This window comes from Lemur catta, chromosome 1 (assembly GCF_020740605.2).
Source record: "Lemur catta isolate mLemCat1 chromosome 1, mLemCat1.pri, whole genome shotgun sequence".
Lineage (NCBI taxonomy): Eukaryota > Metazoa > Chordata > Mammalia > Primates > Lemuridae > Lemur > Lemur catta.
The window spans coordinates 73,577,664-73,599,404 of NC_059128.1; the positions used below are offsets into that span (position 1 = coordinate 73,577,664).

Consider the following 21,741-nt stretch of genomic DNA (forward strand, 5'->3'; position numbering starts at 1 on the left):
TTGACCTTTTTCATTCTAGTTATGGGTCACATTTTCCTAGTTCTTTTTCTGCCTTGTAATTTTTTATTACATGCTGGACATTGTGGATGCAATACTGAGAATCTGGATCATGTTGCTTTATAGAGGCATTTAATCTATGGGAGCCTTAGATTGATCACGGCTTAGATTTAGGCTTTGTTAGAGTCAAGAGTAGCTCTTATTCTAGGGCTAGAATAGCCCAACTCCTACACTGTCGCCTTTTTCACATTCCACCTAAATGCTCAAAGTGTTATGTCTGTCCACTCTGGCTGGTTGGAATGGCAGTATTTCCCAGACCACGAGATGTCCTTTGACTCACAGATGACCAGTAAATTTTTGGTGTCATAGAGTCTCACACCATATTCATGCATACTTTAGTCTCAGAAACCCCGAACACAAATTCTGTTCTCTCTGTGCTTTGGTTTGAATGTCCCCTCCAAAACTCATGTTGAAATTTAATTGCCATTGTAATAGTATTAAGAGAATGGGGCCTTTGAGAGGTGATTAGATCATAAGGGCTTCACCCGCATGAATAGATTAATGCCATTATCTTGGGAATGGGTTAGTTATTTAGGGAGATTGCCCCCCTTTTTCTCTCTGTATTTTGAGCTCTCACTCTCTCCATATGATGCCTTCTGCCATGTTATGGTGCAGCAAGAAGGCCTGGACCAGATGTGGCCCCTCCACCTTGGACTTCCCAGCCTCCAGAACCACTGAGGCTCCACAGCCAACTAAATCTTTTCATAAATTGCCCAGTCTGTGACATTCTCTTATAGTAGTAGAAAATAAACTAAAACATTCTGCAAGGCAAGAGGCTGCACTCTGGGCTCCAGTTTCCTATACCATGATTTATAAAGTGCTCCTAGGCAAAAAGCCAACATGAGTTTTGAGTTCACCTCATATCTTTTTGCTTTAATCCACAATCATAAGTCTGTCTTGTTTTCCAATACCTGAAAATAGTTGCTTCACATATTTTGTCCGGTTTTATAGCTGTTTACAACAGGAAAATAATTCTAATAGCCAATATTCCACTATGGTCAGAAATGGAAGTTCCTGTTTTGGAAGTTCCTGTTCTTAATACCTTTAAAAATGGGAAGTCCCAGTTCTTTGCTGAATTTAAATCCATGTACTCTTTATATGTCCTCTTAGAGGTAAATAACTCATACTAGCTCTTCTATGCTTAACACTATCAAGGCACACATATATAATTAACACTATGAAGACAAAGAAGAAAGAAAAAGCCACTTGTTGTCATCTTATATCCTCATAGATTTTATTTCTACATCATTTCTTAACTATTTATATCTTCTGCACTCTCTCTAGCCTTTCCATTCCCATCATAAAACCCAGAGACTAAACCTGAATCTAATAACACGCTGCACTCTAGTGTCTGGTCAGATCTTGGTGTAACAATAGGCAGATACTGCTTTGTGTGCCCAGCATATCAGCCTTCCTTTGGGAAGTGTTCCTTCCCCAGATTCAATCATGCTTCTGGAGAGAAATGCTGCATTACTAAATGACGCCACTCCTGTGACCACAGTTGATTGACTCAAGAAGTAGCCACTTGGCCCAATGTGAATCCATTAACATTTTTCCCTGGCTGTTTTTTATTGAACTTGAGGGAAAAAATATTAAATCTCTAATGGTAAGAGATGCATGATTTTCAGCTGCTAGTGCCATGTGTCCTACCTATGGAGGGAACACATCTTCAGTGTAAGAGAATGATTAGCTCAGAAGCAGAGAAACAAGTCAGAGAAAGAAGAGATAAACATAGACACACACACACACACACACACACACGCACACATGTGCACGCACAGAACGAATACATGCTGGAGTCCCCTGATCCTATTCTATTCCATAATTTCAGATGTACCCAAGGCCTACAGGCAGCCTGTACTATTCCTGTGTTTTAGTAATATGAAATACTTCATATTCTTTCTAATAAATTTCAAAAGATAGTCTATGTTGGATTTCTGTCATTGTTCTGATTAATACTCTGAAAAATGAGAGCCTTTTTGGGTCCTATTTACTGAACACTAAATTAATATAGCTCGAATTCATGTAAATATTTAAATTATAACACTACTTTCTAGTCTCATACATGCTTATGTCTATTATGACAACATCCTGGTAATTTTTTTCACACAGCCATTCCAATCATTTTGTATCTCTAGGATGTGATTTTGGATTCTATGACAAATTACATTATTAACCTGAGGGGGTGATACACTAACATTCATCAAGTTTATACTAATAATGATCGGTATCATTTTTGAGTATCTACTATGTAATGAAATTATGATAATATTTTACATAAATTCTTTTTTTTATTTTTAGAGACAGGGTCTCATTCTGTCACTTAGGCTAGAGTTCAGTGGCACAATGATAGCTCAGTTCAACCTTGAACTCCCAGCCTCAAGCAATCCTTCTGCCTTAGCCTCCCAGGTAGCCAGGACTACAGGCATGTGCCACCATGCCTGGCTGACTTTTAAAATTTTTTGTAGAGATGGGGGTCTCACTGTGTTCCCCAGGCTGGTCTCAAACGATCCTCCTGCCTCAGCCTTCCAAAGCATTCGGATTGAGAGGCATAAGCCACCGTGCCTGGCCAGTTCTTTCTAGTTAAATACCTACTTCACAACAATCCAGGGAAATATTTACGAACTTTCATGTTGATGAGAAGCGAGTCTTAGAAATATTCAGAAACTTCCTAAGAGCACAAAGTTACTATGTATAAGAATTAAGGCTGGACCTCAGAATGGAATGGGGACGTTACACCCTTAACACAGCAAATCTATTTATATTGATGCAATCTCAGATTATTTTAACTTTTTGAGAATACACATGACACTATTGGCTCATATTGAATTTACAGTCTACTAAAATCCCTTGATATTTTTCACAAGAACTATTAAAAATACAATGAATCCAGTTTTTCCTCCATCCAGAACATATAGGAAACAATATTTTTAAACTTAAGTGCAAAATTTTGTTTACTTTTACTGAGGTCCTATTTAAGTTCATTGTTTTATATTATTCATCTTCCTGAATTTTGATAATTATCTAATATGCTTGCTATTCCCAGCAGTGTGTCTAACAAAAACATAGATTGTGTTTAAATTTGGTAAAAATGTCCAGAGCCACTCATAAATGGTGATACCTGCAGAATGACATCTGTCCATACTCGTATCTGTATGTATACACTTTGAGTTTGACTATTAACCAGTTTCAAATCTGTTTATCTGGATTTGTATGTAGCCTACATTTGCCTATCTAATGAGCATTTGCTTTTTGACTTTACAGCAGAGACTGGCAGTTCCCAGCCACATACTTGCACACCTTACCATCACAGTGTAAGCCAACTCAACTTCCACCTGCTTGAGAATTTTCTGGAGGCCTTTCATACTTCCACCTGTGTGCAAGGCAGACCATGAGTACTAGAGAATTAATACCCTCTAGAAGCAGCTCTCAACCAATGACTGACAGGACTTGCCATATATTAATAAGTACCCCAGCTCCTTTCCCTTGGGTAAGACTTCTAGTTCTGAGGAGTCTTCTATCCTAACTGCTAGAGTAGTTAACTTGATAATGTAGTCTTTATGAGCTGCCTTCCCTACTCCCTTACTAGTTTTTCCTAGGATCATCTTCCATTGCAAACTATTTGTACTCAAAACCCCTTGTCTCAGGATCTGCTTCTGGGGAAAACCCAAACTAAGACAATCTTATTCAATTTTCACCCAAACTAAAACAACCTTTAAAACTTTTCACCATTATTCTTCGTCTTGCTGATGAGAAAACTTCAGTAAAATAACATGCCTAAGGCCAACATTTGGTAAATGGCAGAGTCGGTTTTGCATTCCCAAGACCACAATGCTATGTGCCCTCCCATGGCTTCCTGCTGAAATCCGTCTGTGCCATGGCCATGGCATTTCCCTGCTCAAAAGGAGGTGTGTGGGGGTGGGGGGACAGGGTGGGGAGGAGAGCATCACTGTTCCTTCACTCACTTAACTCTAACTCCCACCTCTGACAGTAGGATGGAACACTGAAGTTTCCATTTTATTTTCTTGTCCTTTTGGATACCCAGGAATTCAACAACTCAGTGTTGAGTGGGGAATGGGCTGGCTGTGACATGGGATGTCAAGCACAAGACACGAATAAGGTATTTCCATGGTGTGCAACTGAACTACCTGTTTTCATTCTTGCCTTTCCCCTCTTTAAAACATAGTCACTCTATTTTGCCATTCAAGAAAATTAGAGCAATAGATTCCTTTGATTGTTTTGCAGTTCTCAATCATCTATTTTTCTTAGTTTTGACAACACTTTTGTTTTTAACATTTTATTATGGAAAATTTTAAGCATATACCACAGCAAGCAAAACAATGTGAGGAACCTCCGTGCACTCACCCGACTGCAATGAGATGATCAGCATAAGGCTGACCGTGACCCATCTCCACCCCACTCATTTCCCCTCCTGTATTATTTTAAAGCAAACCTCAAACATGATACTTCATCAGTAACTATTTCAGTATGTATTTTTAAAAATAAGAAAAAAACAAACCAATGCACTGCTAACTAAAAAAAAAAAAACAACAGTAATTTCTTTTTTTTTTTTCGAGACAGAGTCTCGCTTTGTTGCCCAGGCTAGAATGAGTGCCCTGGCATCAGCCTAGCTCACAGCAACCTCAGACTCCTGGGCTTAAGTGATCCTACTGCCTCAGCCTCCCGAGTAGCTGGGACTACAGGCATGCGCCACTATGCCTGGCTAATTTTTTCTATATAGATTTTTAGTTGGCCATATAATTTCTTTCTATTTTTAGTAGAGACGAGGTCTCGCTCTTGCTCAGGCTGGTCTCAAACTCCTGACCTCGAGCGATCCACCCGCCTCGGCCTCCCAGAGTGCTAGGATTACAGGCGTGAGCCACCGCGCCCAGCCTTGTAATTTCTTAATATCATCAAATATCCAGTGTCCAAATTTCCAAATGTATACAATTATATGAGTGTATGTGTATATACACACACATATAATTTTTAAAAGGAAGGTTCACCCACTATGACTGGTTGAAATGTCTCTTAAGTCTCTTTTAATCCAGAGGATTCTCCTCTATTTTTTTCCTTATAATTTTGAGGGGGCACTTTCTTAGTTAGCTGGAGCTTAGTCCATCTCAGGTAGACACTGGTGGTTGCTGACAAGGTAATGGAACTCTACGCCACTGGGGACAGAGAGGTGTGGGGACCACAGGAATAGTAAGCATAAGGAGCTTTTCCTTTGGGGTTCAAAGCAGGGCCAGTCAGGTGAACCCCAGAGTCAATTGCTGAAACCAAGCACTCATCCTTGGCAATAACTGAAGACAAGCATCCAGTGGCCAACAGCGTGGGTCCTAGGACTATCTTCTGGGAAGCAGCAAATCAGAAGCTGGAATAACTCAGAGTCTGGCCTGAACTCCCTAGGATTGGAGGTAAATGGTGAACCCACCGAGGCAGGTTTGGATGGAGCAAACCTGGAATCTATGATGCTAATGAACTGGGAAGAAGGGAAGGGAATGTGAAAAAGCCCCTATGCATTTGGCATTAAATGCAAAATTAACCAAAATGACTAACCAACCGTTCATCAGATTTTAGCATGTTCTATAGTCTGTAACTACATTCTAACAAGATAGACTCATAAATGATAACTGGGATGTTTCTTGGCTTCCTAAATGCCCTGGGTTCCCCTTTACCTGTTCGCTGGATTACAAAACCGAGTCCTAGACCATGGTTCATATAGATCAGAGAAGGGAAGACATAGTTCCATTTGCTCCTCCACCCAGAAATTCTCACTTTCTGGCTTAAGGATTTATTTTTTATGAGTTCTCACAAGGCTTCCTCCATGACTGTCTTACTACTCTGGTTATTGCATTCTATTCTCCACTACAAAACTGACAATCTCTGCTTCCCTCTTTCCCCTCTAGTCTCTACCCCTTTTGTCCATTTCAATTCATCACTGGTGTCCCTCCTAGTTAATCTCCACCCTGGCAGCATCTTCTGCTTGAAGATTCTCGTAAGAACCAGCAATCTCCCCAGGGCCTTTGACCACTCTCTGGAAAAAAACAAAGTAGACAACATGGCCCCTCCCCACACCACTGCCCACCATCTCTTCTATGCCTCAGAAGGATCCCATAGGTACCAAATTATGGTATCTTTGCATTTCTGCTATGTGCCTCACCCCAGTTGCTATTTCTTAAGATTCTCTTAGAAAGCTTCTCTTCAACAAACCCCATCTCACTTTCGTTATACACAGAAAAAGAAAGCTCACCCCTAGAATTTTAAGTTAGTGGAAATTTTTTTTGTTTTCTTCATTTACTACAACTAGAATCAGCTAGTTATTGTAATTAGCATTTAGCATTGGAAAGATCTGAGTACTCTTATTTCCTTGTAATGCCTTTAATTCCTTATTAGCATCATTTCAGTTGCCAAGCAACCTTGCCTTTTATGTCCGCTATTTGAAGGGATTATGCCAGAATTATTTTCAAATCAATTTTAGGGTAGAATAGCAACCTTGTGTGCTAGCATACCTTTTCATAGATACTAATGTTGATTTCAAGTTCTTAATTGTTTGAATGTAAATTATGGAAAGCAGAGTTAATTATAGTGAATCTATTTTCAAAAAGTTAATGTGATTATAGAAAGATACACCCAAGAGTGTTGATAATGCTTATCTTGTTCTTGGTGATAGAATGGGTGACTGTAGTTTTCTTCTTTTTCTAGTGTATTTTCTAAGTGTTCGATAGTGAACAAGAATAATTTTAAAAGTTATTTAAATTTAAAAAGTAAGTATGACAGCTGAGTTACACTTAAATCTGTATAAATATAAAAACTTATAAAATACTGGGAATTAAATGAGAATATGTATATAATACAGTAACAAACACTGTTGTTCATAGTAAATACTCAGAAGTTAGCTATTACTAAAATATTTTAAAAGTTTATGTAAGTGGTTGATTTTACATTATATATATTTTACCACAATGAAAAAAGCCTATGTAAGAATAATATACAGTCCAGTCTATATTAAATAATTTAGAAAAAATGGATTTAAACTTGGTTGGGTTTCTAAGACTCCACCCTAAGGATATTGCCTCTTTAAACAGATCAAAAGCACCCACCTTTAAATATACAAATTCCTGAAGGACTTTCTTCAAGTTCACGTTCAAGCGCGGTGGCTCACGCCTGTAATCCTAGCACTCTGGGAGGCAGAGGCGGGAGTATCGCTTGAGGTCAGGAGTTCAAGACCAGCCTGAGCAAGAGCGAGACCCTCGTCTCTACTAAAAATAGAAAGAAATTATCTGGACAACTGAAAATATATATAGAAAAAATTAGCTGGGCATGGTGGCGCATGCCTGTAGTCCCAGCTACTCGGGAGGCTGAGGCAGAAGGATTACTTTAGCCCAGGAGTTTGAGGTTGCTGTGAGCTAGGCTGATGCCATGGCACTCTAGCCCAGGCAACAGAGCGAGACTCTGTCTCAAAAAAATAAATAAATAAATAAAATGTCATGATTTAGCCCTCACTACATCTTCTACTGGACATTTTTAGTCTCAGAAATCATTTCAACAGTATCACAATGAGGGGAAACTGAGGCTCTGAATTACAAGGTAGAACTATCCAAGCCCTATGGTTTAAGCCAGTGACAATCTCAGAAACAAAACTGAAGGCTTCTTTTTCTCCAGCAATAACTGATTGACAAACTTTTACTGATCACCCACAACAGTGTATGCTATGGAATTATACACTGGATTTAATAAAACTTTGATTAAAATGACAATGGAATAGTCCCCAAATCTTTGGAATAGGGATATTTTTAAAATTTAGAATAACAGATTTCTTAAAAAAAAAGGAAACATGGACAAATTTAACTACATGAAAATGTAAAATTTCTATACAATACTAAAACCAACATAAAAATGGAAATGGGAATAGGAAAAAAAATATCTGTGGCAAATGATATTCAAAGAGTTAACAGGTTTTTATTTAAAAAGCTTTTGCCAACCTCTAATAATAAAAGCATTAAGCCGCAAGTGATAAAAAGGCAAAGGATATGAACAGGCAGTTCATAAAATTGGTAATATGGTTAGCAAACACACTTACGAAAACACATTCAACAAAAGCTTGGTTTATGCTTTAATAGTGCCTATTACCATGTAGTGGGAAATGAAGGCAAATGATTAAACAGATGGAATCAGAAACAAATACAGACAGTATATAATACATGAAGAACAAAAGTGCACAAAATTGAGGTTTGGTTGGTCAGAAACAAGGGATGATTTAATCTTAGAAGTGAATTAAAGCAATAAAAACCCACAATGATAACTTTGACTCCAGAATGAGAATCTTTCAGTTTTAGTTTGTTTTAGTTTTTAAGCTCCATTGTCACTTTAAGAAAACTTCTCAACCTCAGCGATATTTATCTCTAAGGTATATTGTTCCTTTTCTTTGAAGAATACATGGAGAATTTGTTTTATAAGATACGTAGGTGAAAGAAGCAAAACAATGGCAGAATTATTGCTTTTGCCCAATTAGGTGATATAAAATTCCCAAGTTTCTAGGTTCCCTTCCCACCTTAACACTTTGTTATGGAAGCATCCTCGGTATCCCAGAGAGAGTGGAGTGCTGGTAAATTTTAACAATGGGCTCTCCAGTGGTGGGATTAAAGAAGGAGCCATGATTAGTAGTGTTTGTTGATTTCCACAGTATAAATACTCCCAACCCAGGCAGTGTCAAGCTACTAGCCTGACTTCACTGAACACAGAGCTGGGGAAAGATGCACAGTAGTATACCATTATATAGCATTTATACCACATAGATATGGTTATAAAACAGATATGGTCTCAAAAGCAAAGATAATAGTAAAATGTGATAATGTATTAGGAACTGATGAGTTTTGAGTATTTCATACTTTTGTTTTTAATATAATTTAATTGTAAGTGTATTTAATTTTTAATTATGGCTGCATTTAATAATAATAGGCTTACAAAATTCCTGAAAATGTAACAATCTGCCCTTATGAGTTGGTATTAACCAGTCCAGCACACCACTGCTAGGAGATAATGAAACTATTTTTTTTTCACAATTTTCTCTCTCTATAAAGAAAAAAACAGACACAAAATCATACCATTCTGTGTATCTTTAGCACATGGCAAATTACTTTCGCCTTCTGGTCTTGTGACTCTTATGCCCACCACTTACTACACAGTTGGTGGGACCCAGTGCAATGAAAAATGGGGGTACCCCACGATCAAAAATTAAAAATTTCAAGACTGTAACAGCATTAAACCAAGTGTGGGGTGCAGGCATGTTCACAGGCGGTGTGCCCACGCAGCTGGCCCTGCTTACACTCTTGCTCTTGCCCAGTTCTTTCCCTCCCAACCACTCTAGGGCAAACCCAACGAGGCTGCAGCCCAATGTCACCGTAACTGCAGAACAAGGCACAAAGTCTAGCCGTTGTAACTGCTCCAGGCAGAAGTGGACAGGTTCTAACATCAGGAGGGAACGTGTAGGTCTGCACTTTAGATGACCTTCTCCAGAGGTCTCAGGGCCCAGCCACTGCTGTTTCTGTCAATTATCAAACAGACTGTTTTTGCTTTCACACCGTTTCCTAATGTGTTTTCATCACAGACTTAATAACCTTTATGCCAACATGCTGTCCGAAAGAATCTGTTGGCAAAGTGTCACTTTTGGATGAGTACTCAGGCGAAGCACTGCTCCAGTTCCTCCCTAGCTGAGCCACTACTTGTAGGCCTCTGACCCACGGGGGATGGGCGTAAGTGAAGGAGCAAGCACGCACAGCACCACAGGAAACAGGAGTGTTGCCTAAAGGTGGAAATGCACACTAGGAAGGTTGCCTTGGAGTGCAAAGAATCCAATCGTAGTTATAACAAACATCCATGTTCTTTTTGATTCCATGGCAAAAGATAGATAGGCTACAAGTTTTGTAGAGGGTTTACTCTCTACAAAAGTGAGAAGCAAGGGAAATGCAGGAAAATCTGATAGAAGCAGTCCCAGGGTTTCAAACCTGCCCACAGGTAGAGCCTCTCTCTAATTAGACCTGGCGGAATTACTTTAGGGATCTCCAAGAGGCTGGCCTCACCATGTGCCTTCCTAGTTCAGAAAGCTGGAAAACTCTAATGCTCTATTGCTTCTCCTGAGATTTGTGCCCTTCATGTTTTCTATGTTTTCCTAGAAAGCCTGAGAACATGCTCTGGGATGTTCAGGAAACAAGTGCGCTATAGGACAGGATTTCTCAAAACTAGTTCATGGGTCACCTCCAACAAAACCACAGTGACTGCTGGCTGAATAAAAATCTCTAGGTTTGACTATTAGGAATCTGAATGTCTAATACACTGCCCTGATGATTATTCCTCATGGTACAGTTGGAGAATCTTTCCTGTAGCAGGAAGAGAACATGAGCCTCAGAGAAAAACTGACCAGAGTTCATATCTCAGCGGCTCTCTCCCTAAAGAGATGGACTGTTTTGCACAGGTCATTTAACTTCCCTGAGCTTCAATTCCCTAATTAGTTAAAAGAGCCAAATAATATCCAACTTGCAGGCTTGTTGGGAAGATTAAGTGGGTCAATTTAGGTAAAGACTCAGGACCCTGCAGAGCCATGGTAAGCAAGTGCTCGTCCACTGTCTGTCTTTCTGTCTCTTTCTCTAAGCAGTAAAACTCACCTCTCCGGATGGATTAACCAAACTAAAATGCTGAGAATTCCTGAGACATTGTCTAACTTATGCATAAGCATTTTTAAGACTGTCTCTGTTCTCCACAGAGGGAGGGCTGCTATTAACAGCACCACGCAGGACAGTAGAGACGAGAGGCAAGGGGATTTCCCATCTCCTCCTTTCTCAGGCCTGGCAGTCACGGAAACTCATGCTCGTGGAATAGACGCACCAGCCAGGGGCACAGGGTGACGCCAGCCTGTCAAAGATGCAGCAGAGAGCTCCTCAGAATAAATAGCATCCAATCATATAATGCTAATTCATCCTAGAGGGCTGAGAATACCTGGGAGCTGCTCTGATGCCTAGAAGCCCGTAGAATGTGGGTGCCCCAAAGACCATCCTTTACATATGAAACCTTGTGGTCATGACTCACAGTGACTGAAGGTTCCACTGAGGAGGCTTCTGGGACAGCTGAGTTCTTCTTCACATAGCACCTGTCATCAGTGGCTAAGGCTTCAGGCCCCTTCCTGACACTACACGTGACTTTGTTCCTTGGAGCTGCCTGTTGTTGGGTCTACATACCCATTGATGTCATGGACCTTGGCCTCCGGTCTTGTGCTCCTGTCGCCTCTGGGTACCTTGCTTTGGTGCGCAGACTAAGTTGCAGAGTGGTAAGAGATACCTAATCTTTCCTTTCCCACAGAGGGAACTGTGGTCCCAACAAGTGTGTGTTTGCCTTCCTTGGCTCCAATTTTAAAAACAGATGTAGCGTTTTACCTTATTAGCTGTAACGCTTTTAACATCCAACTATTCCATGCTGCAGAAAACATACCTATTATTTTGGGGGTATTTCTAGTTCAGGAGGTCCTTGGATAGAAAGAGTACAATGCACACAGTAATCCATTGATTCATACTTTGCTCAACGGAGAACTTCAGGCAGATGCCTGGTATACAGACGGAATCCAAAACATATTTCTTACACATGGAGTTTAATTTCTAATCTGGGGGAGGCCAGGCCTGCAGAAGGGTGGGCACAGGGTGCAGGCCTGTCTTATGTGGCACACAGGTCTCTCCTGAGCACAGGAAGGCCTGTCTTAGGGGAGGGGTCTGAGCTTGCCCCAGCTCAGGTTGCTAGGGGCAGAGGAAGGGAAATATGAGCAGCATGTTTTGCCTTAAGACTGGGACCACGAGGCAAGTTGTTTCAATTCCCAGAGTCTCGATTTATTCTTGTTTGTTCTAAGGAGATAATAATACCTGACCTGCCTATTACAGAGTTGTTTGAGCATTAAAGAAATCAATACAAATAGAACTCCAAGAAATAAAAGATACTCCATAAATATAATAGAATGCACTTCCCTTTATACTGACAGGTAAAATGAAACGCTGAGTTTATTCCAATACCCCACCAGGAGGTCTACTTGCTGAGAGGCCCCATTTAGGGGCCTTGTCTTTATGATGCTATCAGAAGTTGTCTTGCATGGAGGGGAGGACAAGGAAAGAGCTTTGTGAATCTGGACACTGGAAGCCTTCCATTCAGCCCCAAATGCTGGCAGCCCTCTCACAAAGTGAAAAATAATTTAAATGCCCAGATGATCTCATAGGTCTTTTCTACCTCTGAAACAGAGCGTGTGATTCGCATACATCTGACACGTGTAACAGGTTGTGATGATTTGCCTCATTGCTCAGCTGCAGAGTGGATTAACTAGCAATAATATGCTGAGAATGTAAAGCCTGACCTCTGATTAAAACAGAAGGTGGGAGGAGGTTGTTTCACAGTTAAAACAAGGAACTATGACCCAAGGCTCTAAGTTTCTAATGACAGATCTGTAACCTTGTATGTGACATTGGGAGGCTTGCTTCAAAAGTACCCTTAATTTGCACATACTGGCTACCTGTCCTTAAAAGCATCATAGTAAGTCCTTTTTCTGAGAACAGTGTGGGTGGTAATTAGTGGTTAATAATGCTAAAGAGATAACCATCAGTAAAGACTTCTGAATGCCCATGATGCTTTAAGCAATATTCAGGCTATTACCTAGCAATGCTAGCAAAATGCAAATCCCCCAGTTTCCAGAAAATCTCTTTTCTGGAATGTATTGCTTTTCCCCTTCAAGTCAATCATCAACCCTCTCCAGCATTGTCCAACAGACTTTCTACAACAATGGAAATAGTCTCTATTTACTCTGTCCAGCAGTAGCCAACACGTGTGGCTATTTATTGGTCACCTGACCTATGGCGAGTGAAGCTTAGGAATTAAATTTTACATTTAACCTTAATTAATTGAAATGAATATGAAAATAGCTACATGTGGCTAGTGGCTACTGTACTGGACAGCACAGCTTTAACCAATTCAAACCTCCTAAAAGCAAGAAAGGTTGAGAAAGCAGTAGAAAGTAAATTAACAATTAGCCAGTCTTTATCTTCAAACTAGTTTTTTTCTTCTTTTTTTCAAGTTGGTGGGAGTAGTTGAAGTCAGAGTCTAAAGCAAGAGAGTGCCAATAATAATAATTTTTCCCCACACTTGTGTATTGTCTCCCTCTCTTTCACAGGTATTAAAATGAGAAGACATCTTAACTCATTATCAAAATAACTAAGATAGATTGCTTTAATCAAAACCAACACTTTTCCATACAAACCAAATAACCAGTGAGATAAAGTTCAAGAGAAGCCATCAGTCTCACTGTCTTATTCCCAGATCACCCGTAAGGAGACCCACAGAGGCACAGGCGTGTCCTTTGCCTTGGTTTCTCTGTCCTAAGCTCTGCTGCTGCTCCCGGCTCCGTCCCCTCTGTAGCTCAGCCCCAAGCTCCAAGCCCACAGAGCAAGCGGAGAGTGAAAATCACAGACCAAATGTGCTCTCTCCCTCCCTTTCCCTCCAGACAGTGTCTTTTCTTTCTTGCCTCTTTCCTGTAAATTCTGCGACAAGAAACTGCAGTACATAATGCACAAAATCCAGAGCTCTTCCCTCACTGACTTCCCACAGCATTTGCATGGCCCAAGAAGGACGTGAACAAATGGAGGCTGTTCCCCTTAGTCTACGTCCTCACCCGTGAAGCACACTTACTCAAACTCTACGTGGTATAAAAAACTTATTCTTCCTGCACTCCTTTGTGTATTATCGCCCTGTCCTTTGTACATATTTTTTCCTGAACAGTGCATTTTTCATGAAATATCAGCTCTAACGGGAGAGGTGTTTGGTCACTGTAATTCTCCCTGTGCACTGCCCACACAGTGTCAGATGCAGCTAGGGGAGTAATCAATGCTTCCTGATAGTGGATAAAAGACTCAATGGGATTTTTAGAGCTCTTGGATTTTTAAGGCACTTTTTTCAGTTCAACATAATCCAGAAAACAATGTATCATTTCCCTTGTAGAATTTGTTGAGAGGAGTGGATTAGGCTTGGTTATTTTGGAAAAGGACTTCAGAATCGGTCATGTATTTTTCAGGTTGGATGCCACGATTATTTGAAGGCAAGGAAAACAGTCCTGAACTCAGCCAGTAGCTGTATTATTGGCATGAGGGGAAGAAAGATAATATGACAAATACATTTTTGATCCCACTTTCTTCAAAAGTGAAATAGAATAAAAATCCTTAGTCATGAAATAGTCACAGTGCCCTGCTAAAAGCCCAGTAAATATGACTACAAAAAGGTGAAAAGAACTTTGCGGTTCCTTTGCAGTTTATTAAAGTCAGGAACTAGGTGCCAGTAAAGGACATGATGAATAATGGCTCCTCACCTGCCACACGTCCCCTGGTCCCCACTGTCTTCTAGTGTACCCCCCTTCATGTATCTTTTCTAAGGAGATTATTTTAAAAGAGAAAACCATTCATTCTATGCCCAAATTCATCTGTAACTGAAAGATTAAAGTGTAGATAAATTTAATTAAAATTTAATACTAAGCTAGTAATAACAAAAATTCTCCCTCTTTCCAAGTTAAAAAGTCTACAACAAACAACACTTTAAAGCAGTGACCCTCAAAGTGGGCTTTTTGTCTCAGCTGCATCAGCATCACCTGGGAACTGCAAATTGTTGGGCCCCACCCCAGACCTACTGGAGCAGAAACTCTGGGGTGGGGCCCAGCAGTCTGTGTTATTTAAAAAACAAAAAACAAACCCTCTGATGCACTGATTCTGATGCACTAATGTTTGAGAACCATTACTTTAAACCAATGTTGAAATAGTTGAAAATGTTCAATGTAGTAAATTGTACTAAATGCGTATCCCTAAAATGTCAAATGTTTCCCAATTCTATAAATAAGGTCTGAGCCAGCACTAAACATGTCCAGCCAATAGTCCCTAGTTCTGAGATCTAATCTTGTGCTGCCTGGGATCTGATTAAGCCTCCCCTTGGCTTCCCAGGAGGCTCGGGGGCTGGGGTATATGAGCTGAGCCACAGAGACTCAAGGGTGTCACAATAGGAGAGGGAGGACAGAAAAAGCGGCACACTGGGAACCTGAAGCTGGAAGTCTTTGAATGCAAAGATTTCATTGAAAGCCATCCATTTTAAGCATTCCTTTTCTGGAAGGGAGCAAATATTAAGTAAGTGCTTTTTGATCACTATTTCACAAATAACAATCAAACGTGCTTAAACATTTTAAAGAAATCTTTTCAGATAATTGCTTGTCGGCTGCACTAAGCCGTGCATCCTTCAAGGTGAGTACACAGTGCGGTGCCTGAGCAACCCACGACAATGTGTGTGGCTGCACGCTGGCCTCCCAGCCCCCTACCCTTCATCACAACGTTTAGAACCACTATCTCCTGGGCACAGACATTTTCCAGTTACCCAGTCCTTCCCTATTCCACCACAACTACCTTCCGATTGTAAGGGGAACTGCTGAGACTTTATTTCTCCATATGATTCAAATTTCTGTTTGATAACATTTGCTCAAGTAACATAGTCTGTATGTGCCCCAAGAACGTAAGAACAGAAAAGCGTCAAAGCACCAGATGCACAATATCATTTTATGATATTTTTTCATCACGAGAAAAACCTCCATCCTAAGAAAAATGGAAATGCAAACTCTCCTCAGTAACTTTTCTCACTTTAAATTGCACTTCTCATCACGACCTATTACACCCACATAGTCATGTGCCATAGGCTCTGCAGACTGTCTCCAACATTTCAAAGGCTCAAAAGCTATTTTTAAAGCCAAAATACAATCCAGGTTGCTATTCTATAAAGCACTTTTTAAGGAAGAACAAAGTAATATAGCAATTATTATGCATGTAGGCAGTTAGCCAACTCACCAAAAGATTGAATGCAGCTGTCAATGAGATCGTCCAGGCTGGCTCCTTTGGCTAAATGTCCCAGAGACACCATCATTCGGAACTGAGTGATCTGGGCCAGGCTGGGATGGGTGGGGCAGGGGCTGTTGGGGGGCTTCACCTCTAGTCTTGCTTTAGGGGCAGCTCTGCAGCCATGGGAAGGTTTCCTGGGGGAAGAGAAAAGGCAGTGAGGGCAAGCAGAGCAGCTAGGGGACAAACTGGCAGCTCCACACTCTGACAGCAGATTGGAGAGAAAGGGAATGGAGATAAGACAATTAATCCTGGGAGTCGGGCTGATAGAAGACATACCCCTCCCACTTAGCATATCCATCAAATGGACTGGTTGGCTGTTAAAGAGACATGTCCCCAGCAAATGACAAGGTGAGATTTCAGGGTTGCAACTAGGGCTCTTCACCCCGGTGTTAGGATTGCTCCATCCCACTATCTCCCAGTTCCCTAAGGGAAAAGGCAGAGGCAAGACTGTATCTTGGCAGTCTTTATCTCCTAGCAGTAATTTTCTACTTTAGCTGCTATGCCACTGACTTGGTTCTTAAGAATTAAGTTGGTCTCATCTTCAGCTAACTTCATTCATCTTGAGCAATACCCCAGATCCTACACAAGCTCAGGCAGCCTTGGAAACATCTTTAAGGACCTTGGGGGAGAAGTCAAAGACTAAGGACCCATGTGCAGGCAGTGAGGGGTTATGGTGGTGGTGTTTAGATTTTAAGTGAGTCCTGCCTTTCTTATAAATCTTGGTTGGTTTTAAGATCCTGTTTTTCATCATTGATAATACAAGTAATCATTATGAGTCATCTTGATTACTAAACATTATTCTATCAAGTCTTACTTCGGTCCTTAATGATTAAAAAAGAAAGCAGAGCTATGAGAGCTCTGTTCCAGAAATAAATGTAAAAAAAGACAAGTTTGGATCTGGAAATGGCTTAGGAGTCCAATGGACCATCATTCGCTCATATTTAGCTTTATCATGACCTAGCAAAGAAGAAAAAAAGAAATATACCTCAGATCTATACCTTGAGCTGTTCACTACATATTATGATAAACATATAATGGTATTGACTAATAAGTGCTTATGATCACAATGTCTATGAGTAAGACATTGTGATAGAGGGGACCACAGTGAGATAGACTGAGATTACTTTGTAAACTATAAAATGTTAGTTGTTTTTGTTATATAAAGGCTATCTAGAAGTCCCTTAATGTAAAAATCTAGTTGAAGAATCAGACTGAGATAATATCATAATTTATATATTTATCTATATAAATCTTAAGTGTCCTATGAGTGTCAAAGGTAAGAAATGTGATGTTTTCAGAGGCAGGCGAAGCAGTTCCAGGGGGAGTGTTTAGGAAAACTTCTATCCAGAAGGGGCTGAAGAAGTGCTAAGATCAAAATAAAAGCGTAGGCACATGTGGGTTTGGGAAACCAGCCTGCTAAAAGACAGTGTGCTACAGAACTGTGTGGCCACTCGGTATGCCCACAGACTCGTGGAGGTGCACCCTGGCCCTTCAGGATCTAGTTCAAGCTATCTCCAGGGTGCTGGTCTGCTGCTGGGCTCTATTCTGACCTGGGGTGGGTCCAACGAAACTGAATCAACAACTGGCTACTGGGCATCTGCTAACTCAAGGCAGTAATTCCTGAAAGATCAAGTTGGTGGCACAGGACTCAATCAAGTTTCTGGCCATTACTGATTTTTCACCCAGACCCTGTGATAGCTCCAGAATCAGATCAGTATCTGAGAACAAAATAATAATTGGAAAACAAAATAATAATGGCCACCATGAATTCAGTACCTATACTGTGGCAGGCACTATGCTGGGGATTTACGCTGTCTTTGAAGCTTACAGCCCAGAAAGATGTTATCTCCATTTCATGATACTGAAACAGAATCTAAAAAAGGCTAAATGACATAGCCAAGGTTATACAATTCATATGTGCTAGATCTGGAATTTGTACCTGTCTGGCTTTATTTAATAAATTTTTAGCATGCCTGGAATTAGTAAGTAGACCATCAGAATTAGTAAGTAGACCAACACAGAGAGCCTAAAAAGGTCAATTCAATTTAAAACAAAAGTGAAATCCTTCAAAAGCATAGCTGATAACATAAAGGCTGACTCTCAGCCCCTGCTCCTTTTGCAGGTCCCCAGAACCATCCCCAGGTCCTCAGAGCTAAATGGACACTTTATGGTTATTTTGCAAACCCCTCACCCATAGATACGGAGGTCCAGGCTCAGAAGGGTAGCGTGGCTGGCCCCTGGTGCAGAGGCCTGCTAGAAGCCAGCCTCCTGTAGCCTATGCCATGCTCCCCAGCTTGCCTCCTTTTTCTTCCTGGAATCACTGATAACGCTCTAAACCTGGAACTACTTGTCCAGTATTGGGATTAGTCAGCTTTCTGCCTCAGCTGCTGCCTGTTCACCATTCGGACCGCCACCAAAGGCAGAGTAGGGAAAAAATGAAAAGAAAGTCATTCATAGCAGAAGTCTCTTCCAGGCCTTCCATAATACTTCTCCGTAGACCCTGGTGAAGAAACAACTGTAACAAGAGGCTGCGTCTACCGATAGAGCTCTGCCTGCTGGGGCTGAGGAGGTGGCTGCAGATCTAAGGAAAACTCCATTTTCTCTCTTGGTTGGTGGCATTGGCCATTTGGGACTCATAAACCTGCACTGTTCTCTAATGCTAGCAATGTTTCCTACTGTCATCAGTAAAGGAAACCACTTTGGTTCATAAGGGGATTCTCGGAGGTAGATTCTTTTACCAGAACTATAAGAGACTAGAGTATAAAGAAAGAACTCGAAGGGAGTAGTTGTGGAAGGAAAAAGAGAAGGAAGGGTGCAAGAGGTAATCTTGGAAGCATAGAGGTTAGAGAGACTCAGAGGGCTTTGGCAAGAGAAACCTGGAAGAGGAGAAAGTGTTAAAAACCAATCTGCAACCTAAGAGGTCTACAAAGACGGGGCTTATTTGCACCGTAAGCTAGGAATCTCAGCTCTCTTGCTGTGCAGTCTCTTGACTGGTTGCTCTGTCTCTTCTGGTGAAATGGAGGTGGATAAAGATTTATAAAATGCTTTACAATAGGCAGGTCTAAGGGTGTTTCATCAATCCGTAGAATCAATGGCCTCTCAGTCTGCAAGGGCATATTTTTAAAGGATAGTAGCCAAATGCTTCCTGGCCAGTTTCCTTGTGAATTAAAAAACCAAAACCCTGAGAGAAACAAATTAACTTGAAGGTGCTTTCTGAGCCTACAAGTGACCAAGGACCCATAGGGTGTACTGAAGGAGACTGCCAAACTCTGGACTAGTTTAGGGGAAATCCTCTGCAGGCACAGGTATCTCAGTGGAGGTCATGGTTTTAGACTGAGATTTTTATGAAATCCAGCCTAGAAGAGTAAGAGATGAAATGGAGGGAGAGATTTGGAACTTCCACAACTTTCTCTGTAGTGAGAGGTGACTTTTATTGGCTTCTAGTGAGGATTCCTTACAGTTCTGTCCTCCCCACCCCCAAAATAGTGCAAAGTACCGTGGTGGACTCTCAGGGGATACATGGGGGGTGGTGAGGGGAGTGCATAAAGAACCCAGAACCTTAGTTCGGGGGATTATAAATACAGAAAGTCCAGCATGGCAAAGCTTCCTGTCCCTACTGGGTATGGTCGCGCAGGCTGGGTAGGCGCAGTCACATCAGTGTCTATGTGAATGGGGTTATGAAGTGCCCAGCCATATGCCAAGGCCAAGCCATTGTCCAGACAGTTGCCTGGTTCTGGTCCTTTGACGACAAACTCAGAGTCGCCTGGCCCTTCCAGGCTTCATTCTCCCGCCAAGGGCTTTTTGACATACTGTCATTCTTCCTTCAATTTGTCATCCAGTACTCCAAAAACATCTCTCTAGAATCATAGTGGGGTAGGGGAGGAGTGCAGGTGCCCACGCAGAAGGTTACGTGGCTCGCTCACCAAAGGGTCTGGAAACGGGCGACCCAGCGGTGCCACCTCGGCTTGCTCGCCGCAAACGCCGCCCGCCGTCCTGGGCAGGGCCGGGTGAGAGCGCCAGGTGGCGCTGCCAGCGCCCCGCGCCCCGGCAGGTTCGGGCGGCGCGGAAAGTCGGGGAGTGGGAGCCCCGGGTGCCCGCGGCGAGGATCGGGGGAGGATGTCGGCGGGCGGGCGCCGGCTCAGTGAAGGGCTTCGGGCCTCGCGATCCCGGGTCTCGGCGGGCGAACCCTGCCGCCCCCGCAGCCCCAGCTCTCTCCCTCAGCCCCCGCGCGCCGCGCGCTCCGACGTGTCGCCCTTCGTGCCCGTCTCACCCGACTTCAGCTGAGACCCTGGGCCCCGGCCGCCCCCAGCCGGGCCGGCAATTTCCCGGGGGAGAGAAAGGGGACGCCTGTGCATTCGCCTCTTCCCCAAGAAAGGAAAGTGGCGCTCCCCAGGGCCGCCGCCGCCCCTACTCACCGCGGAGCCTCTCTCGCCTTGCCCAGGGTGCCCATGGCCGCAGCCCGCGCTCCTGGAGCCGGCTCACCTAGCGCGGCGGGACGGGCTCGGCGGGGCGCGGCGCATCGCCTCCGCCGCCGCCTGCCGGCCCCGTCCGCCCCGGGCCTCGGCGCCCCCGGCCGCCCGCCCGCCGCTCTCCGAGCCGGGCGAGCCCGAACGAGCGCACCCGCAGGCACAAACTTTGTGTGAGCGCGCCCCCGCGCCGCGCACTCGCGCGCGCGCACGCCCTCACACTCGCCCGCTCGGGCCGCCTGACAAACGCCGAGGTTACCGGCGGGAGGAAGCGTGCGGCGCTCTAGCGCTCTTCTCCGAGACCTGCCCCCGTTCCTCGGTAGTGCCCAGAAGCCCGCGCCTCTCCAAGTTCTCTTTTCGCCCCTGCCTGGCGTCGGCCTCGCACGGCCAAATAATTGAGTCCACGGGGACCCGGGGAGGGGGGAGGCTCGCAGCTGCCCTGCATCCCACCAAGCCCCCGCCTTGCAGGGGACCCGTGAGCCCAGCCGCCTCCACTGGAGCCCGGGAAACGGGCTTCAGCTAGCGGCTCTCGTTGGACCCCCTACCCCGCCCTGCCGCCGCTGCTCGGGGCATTTCAGTCTGGCTCCCGAGGACCCCTTGTCCCCTCCCAGGCCTCTCCCGTATATGTCAGGGCGCAGAGGCAGTCGGGGTGAGCAACTGGTAAACAGTCGTGGAGTTGCCTTAACCTGCGCATTTGGGTCTCTGGGTAGCAGCCTGCAAGACCGGGCGGTGGATGTGTGCACTGCGCCTGGAGGAGGGCGGCCGGTGTGGAGGTGCGCTCCGGAGGCGCGATCCATACGGAGCGAGACCCAGCTGCCCGGCGTGGGTGGGTGTGGGAGACGTGGGGAAAGGTGGAGAGGAGGAGGGGTGGGGAGGGCTTTCTTACAGCGTCGGTGCGTGCGTGGCCCAGAGCGGCGGCCCACCCGGCGCTTGTTCAACTGATAGTGCTGATAGCAACAATAGCTAACGTTGATTAGGTGCAGTTATGCTAAGTGCTTTCACTACAGTACCTTGTTTACTCCATCCTCCCAAATACAAAGAGGTCACTGTTTTAGAGATGAGAAAACTAAGGTTTTCTCTGATCACACGACTAGTAAACAGCAGAGAGAGCTATGACTTGGATTGAGATCTGTCTGACTCCCTGTAATCACTGCTGGACTGTCCTAATAACATTCTTTGTTATGACCATATAGCACAACTAGCCACAATCACAGTTGTCTTCCTAGCCATAATGTCCTGAACCTTAAATTCTCCCTCTGCTATTTCATTTA

The 21,741-nt window shown here is 43.3% G+C and overlaps 1 protein-coding gene across 2 annotated transcripts in view; it reads right to left on the bottom strand.

The window, feature by feature from the left end:
- Positions 1–21,204, bottom strand: part of RASGRP1 (RAS guanyl releasing protein 1) — a 73,064-nt gene extending 51,860 nt beyond the window's left edge. Inside the window, exons 1-2 of one of the 2 annotated variants that reach the window (XM_045528005.1) lie at positions 21,157–21,204; positions 15,954–16,138 (exon numbers count right to left, since the gene is read on the bottom strand). In XM_045528005.1, the coding sequence (XP_045383961.1) occupies positions 15,954–16,138; positions 21,157–21,164 (193 nt within the window). In that variant the 5' untranslated portion in view covers positions 21,165–21,204. Of the gene's footprint in view, positions 1–15,953; positions 16,139–20,419; positions 20,638–21,156 lie in introns of those variants that run through there. The other variant, XM_045528001.1, reaches the window with a different exon arrangement.
- Positions 21,205–21,741: the final 537 nt, after the last annotated feature.